The following is a 15,263-nucleotide window of genomic DNA, read 5'->3' as shown; positions in this document are numbered from 1 at the left end:
AAATCTCAGTGTTTTAAAAGCGAGTCCCTAGCTCGGTGGGTGGAATCCTGCCGGCGCCCCTGGCACACCCCCTCTCTCCCAGCTTCTCAGCCAGGCCGCCACCTGGGGAGCGTGCGTACCCGAGGAAGGGGCTCACCCTCTCAGGTTTTTCGCCTGTGGGAGCCGGAGTCAGAGCCGCGATCCCGGGCCGGGTCCCCCGCAAAGCCACGCGAGCCCAGCGGGGGGGGGGGGGGGGCGGCACGCGAGGCGGGGCCGCGGGCGCACCTGCCCGGCGCGGCGGCAGGGCTCGCGGCGGCTGCGCGGACCGACGTGCCCCCCCTTCCCACTCCCGCCTTGCCGTGTGTTTACGTGGAGACGAAGATGGCGGCGGCGGTGACGGCGTTCCCTGTGCGGCTGAGGACGGTCAGCCAGTGAGCGCGGAGACTGGTTCCACGCCGGGCGGGGGGAGCGCCAGGCCCGGCCCTGCTCCCTAGGCGGCCGATCTTGCGGTCCCACCTCTGTCGGAATCGACCTTCCCTTTTTACCCCCGACCCTCTCGCTGTCTTCCCTCAGCTTTCCCTTCAGAGGCCATGGAGGACGAGGAGAGACAGAAGAAACTGGAGGCCGGCAAAGCGAAGGTAAGAGAGCCGGAGGCTCTTGGGCCCGCGGTGGGAGGCGGTGGCTGGAAAGGGGTGGGAGAGGGCCTGGCAAGCGGCGGTCGCAGCAGTCCTAGTTCGCTACCCGGGAGCGAGGTGCTTCAGGACCTGAATTTTACGCTTGCCTTCTCTCTTTTTTCCAATTGAAAAAGCCTGGTGTTACTACCTAGCAGACGATACTTCCGTGATGATTGGCTGGTGTGGCTTCTTTCTTGTGAATGCTCAAATAAAACCCTTTCTTTACTGTATAGCTATAAGCTGGTATTCATTGCTTCTAAATCTCCAGCCTTTCACTGTTTTAGGGAATTTCCTGGGTAGTGGCGGCATTGTGCTTCTCAGGGTGGGGATTTAGGGCTTTTCTTTATTTAGTGGGGGATTTGTACGCCGATCATCAGCTTAGCTTTTTTTGGTGGCACGCTGGCACTTTTGGGTGTGTGATTGGCCTGTGACAGCTGCCTTAGTGGTGGCTTGAGTGTGCCACAAGTGCCAGCTGTGAAGTTCGCGTTGGGGGCGTTTTTAGAAGCATAGCTTTATATGTTTGTGTTTGGAGGTCTTTGTCGTGTCATGCGCTTTTGTATTGTGTGGAATGTTAGTGCAGTCTGTGAATGGAACTGCGGGGGACGAAAGGTACCATATTCTAAGCAACCTATAGAATTCCTGCTTCAAATAATTGAATTGTTATGTATGTCTCAGAGAGTCACTATTCTATGTCTACGTGAAAGAGAAAACCTGTCAAGCGAACAATACAAGACTATAAACAGATATTACTCACTGGGCGTCGTGAAAAAATTGATGTAGACAAGGTGTAAATTAAATAGCGTATTTCTTTTAAAAATCACATATTCGAGCATATTTTCTGGCTGTTCTCAAAGGCCCCCTTCCTCCGTTATGACGACGTTACCTTTTATAGATTATATTCTGTCCTATTAAAGATAATTGTTAGCACTCATACTTGGACCACAATTAAATTATAACGTAGTTAACTTTTTTCTTTCCTCCTCTCTTTTCCTCCCTTCAAATAAAACGAATAAAGGAGGCTGGCTCCATGATTTTAGTAATCCTCAAGGGGCCATACTGCAGAGATGCCTTGGTAGATGCTCAACACAAGTTTCTTAGATGAGTGTGCATGTACACTAGCTTCACATTTCTGAAATAGAGTTGGCTTTCCCCTAAGTTCCTTCTATCTAAGATCAGAGCTTGAGTGCTTTTATGTTACCTGGTAGATTATTACTTTAAAATCTGTAAATGGTGAGAAGGGGGAATCAGTACATCTTCAGAAGCACAAAGTTGCTTTCATTTCTGCAGCCTGAGCTTCTCAGCAGTCTCTGAATCCAAGGAAGTGGAGGTAAAGTGTGTGCCTCATTTGGAAAGCATTGATGTTCTAGTTAGACATTTTGTTTTTTAAGTCAGATTTTGTATTGCCTGCCCCCAGAAGTGTCTTTCCTAAAGGTAATACATGAAGCAGTCCTACAAAATATCCCTTACTTTGGACAATACATATTGTAACAGAGGATTTATTTAAATTGATTTGGCCAAAAAAAATTCTGATTTCTTTGTGTGTATGTGTGTTCTTGCTTGTCCTTCAAAACTCTGCCTATGGGGTGAAAATCTTTTTCTTTAATATTCACTTTTATTGTAGAGGATTATTGTCTTCTAGAGTTGAGCCCAATTTTTCTAGTCAGAAATAAATCTGTCAGATTTGTAAGGCAGGATATGTTTGCTGGAACATTAGCTGTACAATCTAAAAACAGTGGAAACAGCATTCAAAGAGAATATTAGAATAATTGTTTTCTAAACCATATCATGTAAGTGCAATGGAATATTACGCAGCCATTAAGATTTTGAAGACCAATAGGAATACGGGACAGCAATAGGAATATGAAACAGCATCATCAAAATTAGTGTATACATTATTCCGTTTGTTTAAACTTGTGTGCTTTTAGATTAAGACTTGAAATTTTTGTATTGTAAAGTCATTTAGCAAACCTTTATTGAACTGTTTTATACCAACAGTTGGAAATTTAGAGGGGAAGTCGGTCTCTGTTGTCAAGTTGTTCACAGTTCAGTGGAAGAGACAGACACTGGGTAATAAGTGTAATGAGAGAGGAGGTACAGTGGGATTTGGGGTGAATTTTTTCATTTGTAAAAGGGCATTAAATGCTGCTACCTTGTTTTTGAGACTGCTTTATCAAGAAGGTTCTTGATATTAATGCAGCCAATCATGGTGCCTACCCCGTAATTGGAAGTCTGTTATTGCTGGCATCAGAAATCACTTAAACTGATCAGTTCCAAAACTTATTTAGAAACTTGGCTTTCTGCAGTCAAATGCTCTACCACTGAGCTATACCCCTGAAACTTGGCTTTCTGAATGTCTTATTTGTTCATTGAACTTGGTTTTATGAACCATAACTTTTAAAATTTTTTTTCTTGGTGTTTGGTAAGCTGATCATTGAAAAATTTCCTTTTGGCATCTAGATTTTATAAATGATTATTTTTTATGGTTTGTATGCAGTATAGTATGCTTTATAAATAGCAACCAAGGGGCGCCTGGGTGGCTCAGTGGGTTAAAGCCTCTGCCTTTCGCTCAGGTCATGATCCCAGGGTCCTGGGATCGAGCCCTGCATCGGGCTCTCTGCTTGGCAGGGAGCCTGCTTCCTCCTCTCTCTCTCTCTGCCTGCCTCTTTCCCTGCTTGTGATCTCTATCTGTCAGATAAATAAATAAAATCTTTAATAAGAAAAAAAAAATAAATAGCAACCAAAATCTGCAATGATAGAATAAATTCTGGTAATGTAGCCATTAAAATAATGCTATAAAGACTTTTTGAGTTGGGAAAATGACCACAAATAATGCCAGCTTAATAAAAATGTTATCATATAAAATATATATACATACTTATATATGAAGATGCCTGAAAAAAAATGCACTAAGATGTAAATCATATCTATCTCTGGGTGGTGCGTTATTGGCAATTTTAATTTTTTTTACACTTTCAGTATTTTCCAAATTCTCTATAATATTTCTTTTAGGATCAGTAAAAAAATGTTTAAAAATCATTTTTAGGGGCGCCTGGGTGGCTCAGTGGCTTAAAGCCTCTGCCTTCAGCTCGGGTCATGATCCCGGAGTCCTGGGATAGAGCCCCATATCGGGCTCTCTGCTCTCCGGGAAGCCTGCTTTCTCCTCTCTCTCTGCCTGCTTGTGATCCATGTCTGTCAAATGAATGAATAAAATCTTTAAAAATAAATAAATAAATAAATCATTTTTAGATACAATAAAATGTTATCAAATACAGTATGATGAAGAACTTGTTATACTGTATGGTTATTAAAGAGAATTAAAAAATGAGACACAGAAAAGGTAGGTTTCCTAAGGGCCCTCACTTTGGTGTAGTCCTGCAACTGTCATTCTTATTCCAGTGCTGCTTGTATTACATAGTTGGGGGAGCCACTATTAGACTGCATAGACTTCCTTTCTGTTTTGTAGTTCTTTTTCCTTGCTGTCTGTTCTCATTTCCATGGTCATACTTGTCTTGCCTTGCTCCATTTCATCTGCCTCTTTTCCGAATTTGCTGTTTGAGATTTGCTGTGACTAGAAAACTCAGTCCATTTGATAGACTGGTTTATAAAGATCAGAGCTGATGGAGTCCAGTGAGTGAGCTTTATGATAGTTCAGTTTTTCTACTTGTTTTTTTGGTTGCCGTTGAGTACTTCCTCAGTGTTAATGTAGCAAGAACCCTGACCCATGGAGATGTGAGACATTACTGCATTATTAAGTAAATATTTTCAGAGCTGGGCTAACCCCATTTACAAGGTGCTGATGGGGATGACACTACGTAGGGTGTCTTTGTGCTAAGCTACTTTGAATGACTTCATTTTTTCCAAGTGAAATTATTTATGCTGTTATATAAAGAAAGTATTATAATATTAGTGAACAAAATTAGGAGACAGTTGGGTACTTAGTATTATTAATGTTACTACTCCTATACATTCACATTGGGTATACTTAACATTCTGTTCATGTAGCAGAATTCAGTAAAATCAATGTTTTGCACCAGCTATTCAGCATAACTGGTATTATTTGTTGAATAATTATTTAAAAATTTGCTTCTTGGCATTCAGTGAGTAGTAATTATATGATTTTTATTTGTTTAGTGAGCATTTTCAGTTTGAAAAATAGTACCAGTTGTATGCAAAAAGGGACAGAGCTCTGTGCAAGCTGTGTGTTACCTTACTGATAGCTGGACTTTTAAATTACTGTTTACATTCTGATAGACAAAGTTACTTGTGCTGCAAAATTGTTCTTTGCATATTTCAGATACACTGCTCTACCACTAAGAAAATTGCTCTTCATCCTTGTTTCTTTAAACTCTCTAGTTTTTTGTTTGTTTTTGAGCTCTACATGGGGCTTTTTAGACATTTTGTTTAATTCAGACTTTGTATTGCTTGCCCCCAGAAGTATCTTTCCTAAAGGTAATGCATGAAGCAGTCCTACAAAATATCCTTTACTTTGGACAATACATATTATAACAGAGGAGTGCAACAGGAGTTGCATGCTCTGCCACTGAGCCAGCCAGGCACCCCCAAACTTACTAGTTTTTTATTCTTATATGTCACATAGCTTACTTAGCTTCAGAACGGATACAGGAGTTTGATACCTTCATCATCATTTTTTCCCCATCATCATTTATTCTAATAGTTGTGTGTTGTGGCAAAAACTAATTCAGGACCTTCAGGCTTGGTTTTTAATAGCCTTAAGAGGGATAATATGGAGGAAAGTATGGGCAGAATAGTCTTTTTTTTTTTTTAAGATTTTATTTATTTATTTGACAGAGCACAGGTAGGCAGAGAGGCAGGCAGAGAGAGAGGGGGAAGCAGGCTCCCTGCTGAGCGGAGAGCCCAATGCAGGTCTTGATCCCAGGACCCTGGGATCATGACCTGAGTCGAAGGCAGAGGCTTTAACCCACTGAGCCACTCAGATGCCCCCAGAATAGTCTTCTTAAAGTGTATAGTGAAGAAAGGCTTCTAAAGCAAATCCAAGAAATGGCAGGAAGTGGGTGAAAGAGCCATAATAAGATCCAGTGAAGAGAGACTTAGCAAAGAGGTCTGTCATGTCTCGTCAGTGAAACTGAAAGTCGAATTGAGCACATGGAAGAGAGGAAGTGGCAAAGATAGGATATATCCAAGTGACGAGAATATGACAAGTTGGGGCAGGAATTATTTTCAAACAAAAACACCTCTTATCTTTATATATAAAGTTTGTAGGAAAAGCTAAACTATGACTGTAAAATATCATTATGGGCTACTAATTATTGAAACGTAAGTAAACTTCTAATATGGAACTAGAAAAATTTCTCATGGAAAATTGTTAAACATTAAATGATAAGGAGCATTATTTAAATTTCTTCAGATTCCACTAAAATGAAAATTAATTAAAGTTTAAAACCTTAATTTGGAAAAACTTAGAGAGGTTGTTTTGCATCTGGGGTATATATGTATGAGAATTTATAATATAGCTATTTGGCATACTAGAAAAGACACTAGGACTTTTGGAGACATTTATTTGCTTATTTGTTCAGTTGACATTTTTGAACGCCTACAGCTGGAACTATGGACTTTTACTTAGCAGGCATTTATTTAAATTATCACAAATTCTGCAGTTTATTGTCTATGGGAATAATGCTGTTGCAGGACATGAATCTCAACACGTATTTTGGAGAATAAATGAGATCATATTTCAGAACTTCTTAAGTTCTGGTGCTAGATACAAAGAAGCTATGATTTTTAAAAATTGAGATGAGGGGTGTCTGGGTGGCTCAGTGGGTTAAAGCCTCTGCCTTCAGCTCAGGTCATGATCTCAGGGTCCTGGGATCAAGCCCCACATTGGGCTCTCTGCTCAGCAGGGAGCCTGCTTCCTCCTCTCTCTCTCTCTGCCTGCCTCTCTGCCTACTTGTAATCTCTGTCTGTCAAATAAATTAAACAAAAAATCTTTAAAAAAAATACACTTAAAAAAATAAAATTGAGATGAAATTCACCTAACAAAAATTAATCATCTAAAAATGAACAATTTGGTGGCATTTGGTAAATACAGTTTGCAATCACCGATTCCATCTAGTTCCAAAACATTTTTATCATCCTAGAATAAAACCCTGTACATTAAGCAGATACTCTTCTTTCCCTCCTTCCCCTAGTTCCCAACTACCACCAGTCTGCTTTCTGTTTCTATTGAGTGTACCTATTCCAGATATTTCTTATAAATGGAATCCTATAATATTTGACCCTTACTGGCTGGCTTTTTTCATCCATGCATCCATACTTCATTCCCTTTTATGGTTGAATAATATTCTATTGTATGTAGCATTTACTGTACTTTGTTCATCCATTGATGGACATTTGAACTGTTTCCACTATTTGGCTATTATGAATAGTGCTGCTGTGAACATTTGCATAAAAGTACCTGTATTCATTTCTCTTGAGTATATACCGAGGAGTGGAATTGATAGATCATAAGGTAATTCTGTGTTTTTTGAGAATTGCGAAACTGGATTTCCACAGCATCTGTAACATTTTACATGTATACCAGCAGTGTATGAAGGTTCCAGTTTCTCTGTATACTCACCAACGCTTACGGTTTTCTGTTTGTTTGTTTTTTTTTTTTTTAATTATAACTGTTTTAGTGGGTGGAAAGTGATATCTCCTTGTGTTTTGATTTGTGATTTCCTAATGACTGAGGATGTTGAGCATCTTTTCATGTACTTTTTGGCCATTTGTCTGTTTTGGGAAAATGTCTATTTAAGTCCTTTGCCCATTTTTTAATTGGGTTGTTGTCAATTGTTATATATATAATATTAGGTATTGTATGCATTTTTTCTGTATGCAGGGACAGAGAATGAGAATACATGTGCTCAGGTGGACAGGAGAGAGGGGTAGACAGAGAACCATACGTCTCGTAGGATTATCTTCCATCTTGCTTTTTTTTTTTTTTTTAAGACTTCCAAAATTTAAACTATTGCTTTGAATAATAGGTTCTAAGTGAATTGATAAGAGCCTGATTCGGAAGTTTGATTTCTGTGTGGGCCATTGAGTCATTTCATTCCATGGCCAGCTGTTTTACAAGTGTATACAGTTGGTCAAAAGAGCACCTGTTGGGTTTTTGACTTGGTTGTTACCAATCCGTTTTCACTGTGGGAACAGAATAACTTAAGTCTTGGTCAGTAACAAAAAGCCCTGTCATTTTCATATGTGAGCACAATATTTTACTAGTATAACATATTTTTGTTGTCATTTTGACTTCCCTTTTACTTCTAGTGTTTTTGTGGTAGTAATCACCAAAATATTCTTAGCATGCATAATACTTATCTTGTATGCTACACAAAGTTTTGGTTGATTTGCCTATGGATTTAATACCATTCATTGTCCCAGAAGTAGTTTTGCCTAGGTTATTTGTTTAAATCTGTAGATTCTTTTATATCATGAAAAATTCCTTTATCCTCTTGTTCATGAACAGTATAGTGTCTGTTTTAAGTTGCCATCAGGGTTATGACTGTTACTGTGGAGTACAGTTCACTTAGACTTTTATGTGGTCTAAATCCTGCAAGCTTGTACCCAATCCCATTTTTTTTTTTATTCAAAATATGTATCTTATACTTAGCCTTTTTCTTCTCATTCTAACACTGTTCACTACCCAGTAAAACCAGGCCCACTTTACCTCACATTCTATTTGGTTTCCCTGGCACTCTCCTTAATGTTTCAGATTCAACCAGTCACCACATTCTGCTAATTTTACCTTCTAAATATCTCTTCATTTATCCATACTTCTATTCCTACCTCATTATCGCTCACTTGGACAGTGGGAAGTTTGACAGTGGAAGAAAGAAAATGAATTCAATAGTAATAGTAGTTACCAGTTAAAGAGTACTTTTGAATGCTAGGCTTTATGCTAAGGGTATTTATTACCTCCTTTAATCCTTGTAACTGTTCTAAGAGCTGTGGATACTGTTGCTATCCCTATTTCATAGGTGGGAAAACTGGAGAGGTTAAGTTTTTAATTTAATTAATTCATTTGCATAGTGTCATAGTGGCAGAGCAAGGGTTTAAACCCAGTCTGTCTGACCAAAGAGATTGTATTTTTGTTTTGTTTTGTTTTTTTAAAGATTTTATTTATTTCTTTGACAGACAGGGATCACAAGTAGGCAGAGAGGCAGGCAGAGAGAGAGGAAAGGAAGCAGGCTCCCTGCTGAGCAGAGAGCCTGACGTGGGACTAGATCCCGGGACCCTGAGATCATGACCTGAGCCGAAGGCAGAGGCTTTAACCTACTGAGCCACCCAGGCGCCCCCCACAAAGAGATTGTGTTCTTAACTTCAGTCCTACCCAGGCTCTTAAATCTTTGATCAGTGTTTAGGAAATAGGATTGAGAGACTTTGGTAATTGGTTGTAAAGGGTAAGGAAGATGTTTGTGTTTCTCCAAAATTCTTATGTTGAGATCCCAAAGTTCAAGGTGATAGTATTAGGAGGTGGGCCCTTTGGAAGGTGATTAGGTCATGAGGGAGAGCCCTTATGAATGTGATTAGTTCCCTTATAAAAAATAGATCTCTTGTCTCTTCCATCATGTGAGGTTAAAGCAAAGAGATGACAATTTATAAACTAGAAAGTGGGCTCTCCCCAGGTCCTAAATCTTTGGCCCCTAATCTTAGACTTTAGCTGCCACAACTATGACTAGCCTCCAGAACTGTGAGAAATAAATTTCTGTATATAGCACTAAGTCTATAATATTTTGTTACACCAGTCCAAATAGGCTAAGGCAAGAGATGACTCTACTCTGACTTGAGCAACTGAAAAGAAGTTGGATGCTAATCTCTGAGATAAGGAAGATGAACATATGTGGGGGAAGAGAAGAGTTTGAGTGAAATGGGTATCTGAGATGGGAAATGTGGGCAAATTTGGAGGGAAACATATTTGAGTAAGATAAAGATGAGTTTGTTTTAGATATGTTGAGTTGGAGGTGCTTATATGGCTTCCCAGTGTAAAATTGAATGTGTATCTGGAGCAGAAAACAGAAGCCCATGCTAGAGATCAATACTTGGTTTAAAAATACTAGAGACACTGTGGGAGTGAGGAGTTCACTCAGGACGAAGACTAATGCAGACTGAGGGTTGAATCCTGTGGAAACACCCATGTTTAAAAGGTAGGTGAAGAAGTATCTGCAAAGACACTTCTTCTGAGACACTGAGACACAAACTTTGCAAAGCCAGAAGATGATGATGTTTGTGAAACTGAGGGAAGACAGAGTTTCAGGTAAGGGGTAGTACTAGTCAAAAATGAGAAATCAAGTATAAAGGAGACTTGAAAAGTGACCATTAGCTTTAGCAGTAGTTGATTGGAAAGGGAAGTGTAGATTCCAGATTGGGGAATGAATGGGAATCAGGAAAAGTTTGTGTGTGCTACCTAATTTTTCAGAGTTGTTGTTATGAAAAGCAATGTAATTGTAGTGGTTATGAGCTTAGACTAGACCATGCCATCTGGGATAAAATCATGGCTCTGCCATTTTTAGCTTTGTGACTTTAGGTAAGTTACTTAACCTCTCTGTGCCCCTGTTCCCCATCTGGAAGATGAGAATGGTAATAGTACCTACCTTGGGTTTATTATGAGAATTAAGCTAATACTTACAAAGCACTTAGAATATTGTCAGACTATGAAAAGAGTTCGGGAAGTATTAGCCGCCACCATCCTTCTCTTGTTGGAGTATAAAGAATCAAGCTACATAGCAGAAATTAGATTGGAGAAATAGGCTGGGATCAGATCATGAGAAGCTGTATGTATTATTTAAAGTGGTATGGATTTTATCCTAAAAGTAGCAGAAGACTGTTAGAAGAATACATATTTGATATGTTTAACTTTTGAAGAGGTTATTCCTTTTCAAAAAATAAATCCTATAGTCCAGTAGGTATGCTGCCACCAGGTGGCAGTTCTATTGTTACTATATAGATGAAGCAGTTAAACCATTTTTTAAAAAATTATAAAATACTGATTTGAATAATATAGCTAAATGTAAATACAAGTAGCCTAATTCTAGTAGGGCTTTTATCTTTTTTTTTTTTTTAAGATTGATTGATTTGAGAGAGTGCATGAACAGGGGGAGAGGCAGAAGGAGACAGAAGGGAGAGAGAATCTCTGGCAAACTCCCTCCTGAGTGGGTGAAAGGGGACGTGGACAACATGGGGCTTAATCCCACGACCCTGAGTTGGTGACGTGAGCCAAAGCCAAGAGTCAGATGCTTACTCAACTGAGCCACCCAGGCACCCTGGACTTTTTTATTTTCAAAAACCTATTATTATTTAAGTGAAGGAGAGAAAATGGAGGGTTATTACAAAGATAGATTTCAGAGGAAAGTAAATGAAATATAGTTGGGCCTCTTGGGAAACGGAAAAGGCATTTGGAATCAGTGGTGGTCTCTGTATCATTTCTTATCTTTCACACTATCTGATACTCCTCTTTTTGCAGATCAGCTTCCTTCACTTATGTATCAGTTTACACATGACCAAAAATTATGGAATGAATCCCCGAGTCTGTCCTATTTAATGAGGTTGTTTCTCACTATATACACTCTTTAAAAAAAAAATTCTTTTCAGCGTAACAGTATTCATTGTTTTTGCACCACACCCAGTGCTCCATGCAATACGTGCCCTCCTTAATACCCACCACCTGGATCCCCCAACCTTCCACTCCCCCACCCCTTCAAATCCTCAGGTGGTTTTTCAGAGTCCATAGTCTCTCATGGTTCACCTCCCCTTCCAATTTCCCTCAACTCCCTTCTCCTCTCCATCTCCCCATGTCCTCCATGTTATTTGTTATGCTCCACAAATAAGTGAAACCATATGATAATTGACTCTCTTTGCTTGACTTACTTTACTCAGTATAATCTCTTCCAGTCCCGTCCATATTGCTGCAAAAGTTGGGTATTCATCCTTTCTCATAGAGGCATAATACTCCATAGTGTTTATGGACCACATCTTCCTTATCCATTCGTCCATTGAAGAGCATCTTGGTTCTTTCCACAGTTTGGCAACCATGGCCATTGCTGCTATAAACATTGGGGTACAGAGGGCCCTTCTTTTCACTACATCTGTATCTTTGGGGTAAATACCCAGTAGTGCAATTGCAGGGTCATAGGGAAGCTCTATTTTTAATTTCTTAAGGAATCTCCACACTGTTCTCCAGAGTGGCTGCACCAACTTGCATTTCCACCAACAGTATACACTTTTTTTTTAAAAAGATTTTTATTTATTTATTTATTTATTTATTTGACAGACAGAGATCACAATATGCAGAGAGGCAGGCAGAAAGAGATGGGGAAGCAGTCCTCGCTTGGGCAGAGATCCTGATGCAGGGCTCGATCCCAAGACCCTGAGATCATGACCTGAGCCGAAACTATATACACTTCTAAACAAGAAAAGGAGGGGGAGAGAAAATTTATTTACGTATTGCGAGCCTGTCTCTTCATAGAATAAGCATCTAGCATAGTGGTTCCCAAACTTTGTTGCACAGAAGCACCTGGAAAGCTTCAAACAATTGTGAATCCTAGGTCACACTTCATCCTGATATCAGAATATCTCGCGTGGAGCCAGGACTTACTTTTTTTTGTTTTTTTTTTGTTTTTTGTTGTTGTTGTTTAGAAAGAGTGAATGCACGGGTAGGGGGGGCAGAGGAATTCCACAACCCTGAAATCATGATGTGAGCTGAAATCAAGAGTTGGATGCCCAACCGACTGAGCCACCCAGGTGCCTGTGGACTCACTATTTTTTTTTAAAGATTTATTTATTTGAGAGAGAGAGAGTGTGTGTGTGGGGGGGAGGAGCATAGGGAGAGAATCTTCAGGCAGGCACTGAGCACAGAGCCCGATGTGGGGCTCAACTCATGACCCATAAGATCCCGAGCCAAACCTGAGCCAAAACCAGAATCAGACGCTTAACCAACTAAATCACCCAGGCACCCCAGGACTCTTTTTTTTTTTTTTTTTTTTTATTTGTCAGAGAGAGAGCGAGAGAGCACAGGCAGACAGAGTGGCAGGCAGAGGCAGAGGGAAAGGGAGAAGCAGGCTCCCCGCCGAGCAAGGAGCCCAGGACTCGTTTTTTAAAAGATCCTCAATATGTAGTGAAGTTACTGATCCAGTAACATCATCACTATTTGTGATTCTGCAACACTGAATGTGTGTACATTATGAGCTGTCATATGCCAGCTACTTTTCTTAGTCTGTAACTGAAGAAATAGGGATGATATATGTCAGGAGGAAAACAGAAAAGAGTATTTGAATCTGCAACATGACTAGTAGGTTTATCGTGTCAATTGTACTTTATGGTTGATTTTAGGGATGTTTTTGGATTTATATGGTTATATCGTTCATGTAAGATGCACCTCCCTTCCGTTCTCTTTCTGGACATCTTTTTTGCCTCCGTGTTCCTTAATTCCAGGAGAAGAATTGAATTGACTCACTTCTTTTCTCAAACTATAGTGGCAGGAGAGACCTGGGTGTTGTGGATGGTAGGAGCACTGGCTGATTTCTTCAGAAGGATGTTCTGCAAATTTTAGAAATACCTAAATTAATTGTGTTTTACTTGCAAAAGGATAAATATGAAATGCATAGGTAAGCACCCCTGGGTGGCTCAGTCAGTTAACTGTCCAATTCTTGATCTCAGCAGGTCTTGGTCTCAGCGTTGTGAGTTCAAGCCCCACACCCAGTGTGGAGCCTACTTTAAAAAAAAAAAAAGATAAATGATTGAAAAAACAACAGGGGCGCCTGGGTGGCTCAGTGGGTTAAAGCCTCTGCCTTCGGCTCAGGTCATGATCCCAGGGTCCTGGGATCGAGCCCCACAACGGGCTCTCTGCTCAGCAGGAAGCCTGCTTCCTCCTCTCTCTCTGCCTGCCTCTCTGCCTACTTGTGATCTCTGTCAAATACATAAATAAAATCTTAAAAAAAAACCAACAACAACACAAAAAACCCTAACTTTATACTTATTACTCAACTTAAGAAATATGCACATTCAAATACATTTGAAAATCTAACCCCAGCTCCCTTACCACCTCAGGTAACTGCAATTCTGAATTTTATCATCGCTTGCTTTTCTGTATCATATGTGTGTGTGTGTGTGTGTGTATACATATATAGTGTGTGTATATATATAGTGTATATACACTATATATATATATACAGTTCATTGGTTTTCCTGTTTTTGAACTTAATGGTATCATGTTGCAAGCAGTCTTTAGTGATTTGCTTATGTTCAATGTCATGTAGAGAGTGTTCACTCCTGCATAGTATTCCATTATTGGCATTTGCTCCAGTATCAGTGAACGTTTGGGTTGTTTCCAGTTTTTTTGTTGTTACAGACATTGCTGCTGTGTTACCTTTTGTCCATTTCTGATACACAGCACATGCCAAGGGCTTAGGTATGTGCAGAGATTGTGATCTGATCCCAAGGTCTATCAGTTCTTGGGGAGTAGTGACTGTGTGAGGGAATTAGGTAGGAAGAGGAAATGAAGTGAAAAAAACCTGATACTTGTGTGTTTATTATATACCTCATTACATCACAGAAGTGATCTCTGACAGATGTCCATTAGAGCTGCTGATGGACACTGGATACCTGACCCATCAAAAGGTGGCCTTTGAACTGACCAGATGTAGCAGTTCTTCCATTATTAAATTGAGAATTCCTGCAAAAAGAAGATACGTGTATCAGAAGGAATAATAGTCTATAACCTGTGGCTTATAAATGAAATCTCAAGTAATAAACTGGTGTGTATTTATGTTGCTGAGAGAGATAGTATTTGTTACAGATATAACTTGGTTTAAGGATTCTCCTTTAAATGGTATGTACACTGCTTTTTATTTATTTATTTTTAAAGAGATTAAGCTTCATAATATGGAGAGACTAGATAAGATTGGGGCAAAGTACCATTATTTTCACTGTTCATTGTTAATAACTGAGGTGACAATGAAATGAAACAGAGGTAGATGGCATGTGAACAGTGAAGATGTAATGGCCTGTCAGTGTTGGCAGTTAGGCTTATGAGGTTTGGTAACCGTGTCTGGAGAGGCTGATGAAAGTGGCTAGATCCCAGGATAGCATATTCCTGGAGCTGTGCCTTCTCTCTGCTTTTTGGGATGAGATTTGTGGTAGATGTGTAGTTGTATTATGTCCTTTTTAAAAAGGGTGATATAAATTTATAAGTCCATGATAATTTTATTGGCGAATATTCTTTACAGATCTGTGGGGGATGGAGGCAGTGAAGATTTTTCAAAAGAAGAAAACAATCACCCATAGTCTCCATCCATAAGTAATCACTATTAGTTTGTTGATTCTTTGTTTCTGTGTATGTTTTTAAACTTAATTTGAATCATACTCTATGCAGTTTTGGGCTGCTTTTCCCCTGACTTAATGTTGAGAACATTTTCTCACATTAAAATTTTTTTTTGAAAACATTATTTTTGACAGTTACATAAGTTACATTGTATGGTTATACAATAATGTAACCATAGACCTGATACGTCATCTTTTTCAAGAAAAAATATTTTAAATAATCTCTACACCCAGTATGGGGTTTGAACTCACAACCCCATGATCAAGGGTCACCTGCAC

At 39.5% G+C, this 15,263-nt stretch overlaps 1 protein-coding gene across 11 annotated transcripts in view; it reads left to right on the top strand.

Moving 5' to 3' along the window:
• Nucleotides 1-354: 354 nt before the first annotated feature.
• Nucleotides 355-15,263, top strand: part of AKAP9 (A-kinase anchoring protein 9) — a 171,587-nt gene continuing 156,678 nt past the window's right edge. For all 11 annotated transcript variants that reach the window (XM_046021086.1, XM_046021091.1, XM_046021090.1 and 8 more), the window contains exon 1: nt 355-617. In XM_046021086.1, the coding sequence (XP_045877042.1) occupies nt 570-617 (48 nt within the window). In that variant the 5' untranslated portion in view covers nt 355-569. The remainder of the gene's footprint in view (nt 618-15,263) is intronic.

This window comes from Meles meles, chromosome 10, assembly GCF_922984935.1.
Source record: "Meles meles chromosome 10, mMelMel3.1 paternal haplotype, whole genome shotgun sequence".
In the NCBI taxonomy this organism is placed as follows: domain Eukaryota; kingdom Metazoa; phylum Chordata; class Mammalia; order Carnivora; family Mustelidae; genus Meles; species Meles meles.
Note: the sequence above shows the minus strand (reverse complement) of the source record. Positions and strands in the feature narration are given on the sequence as shown.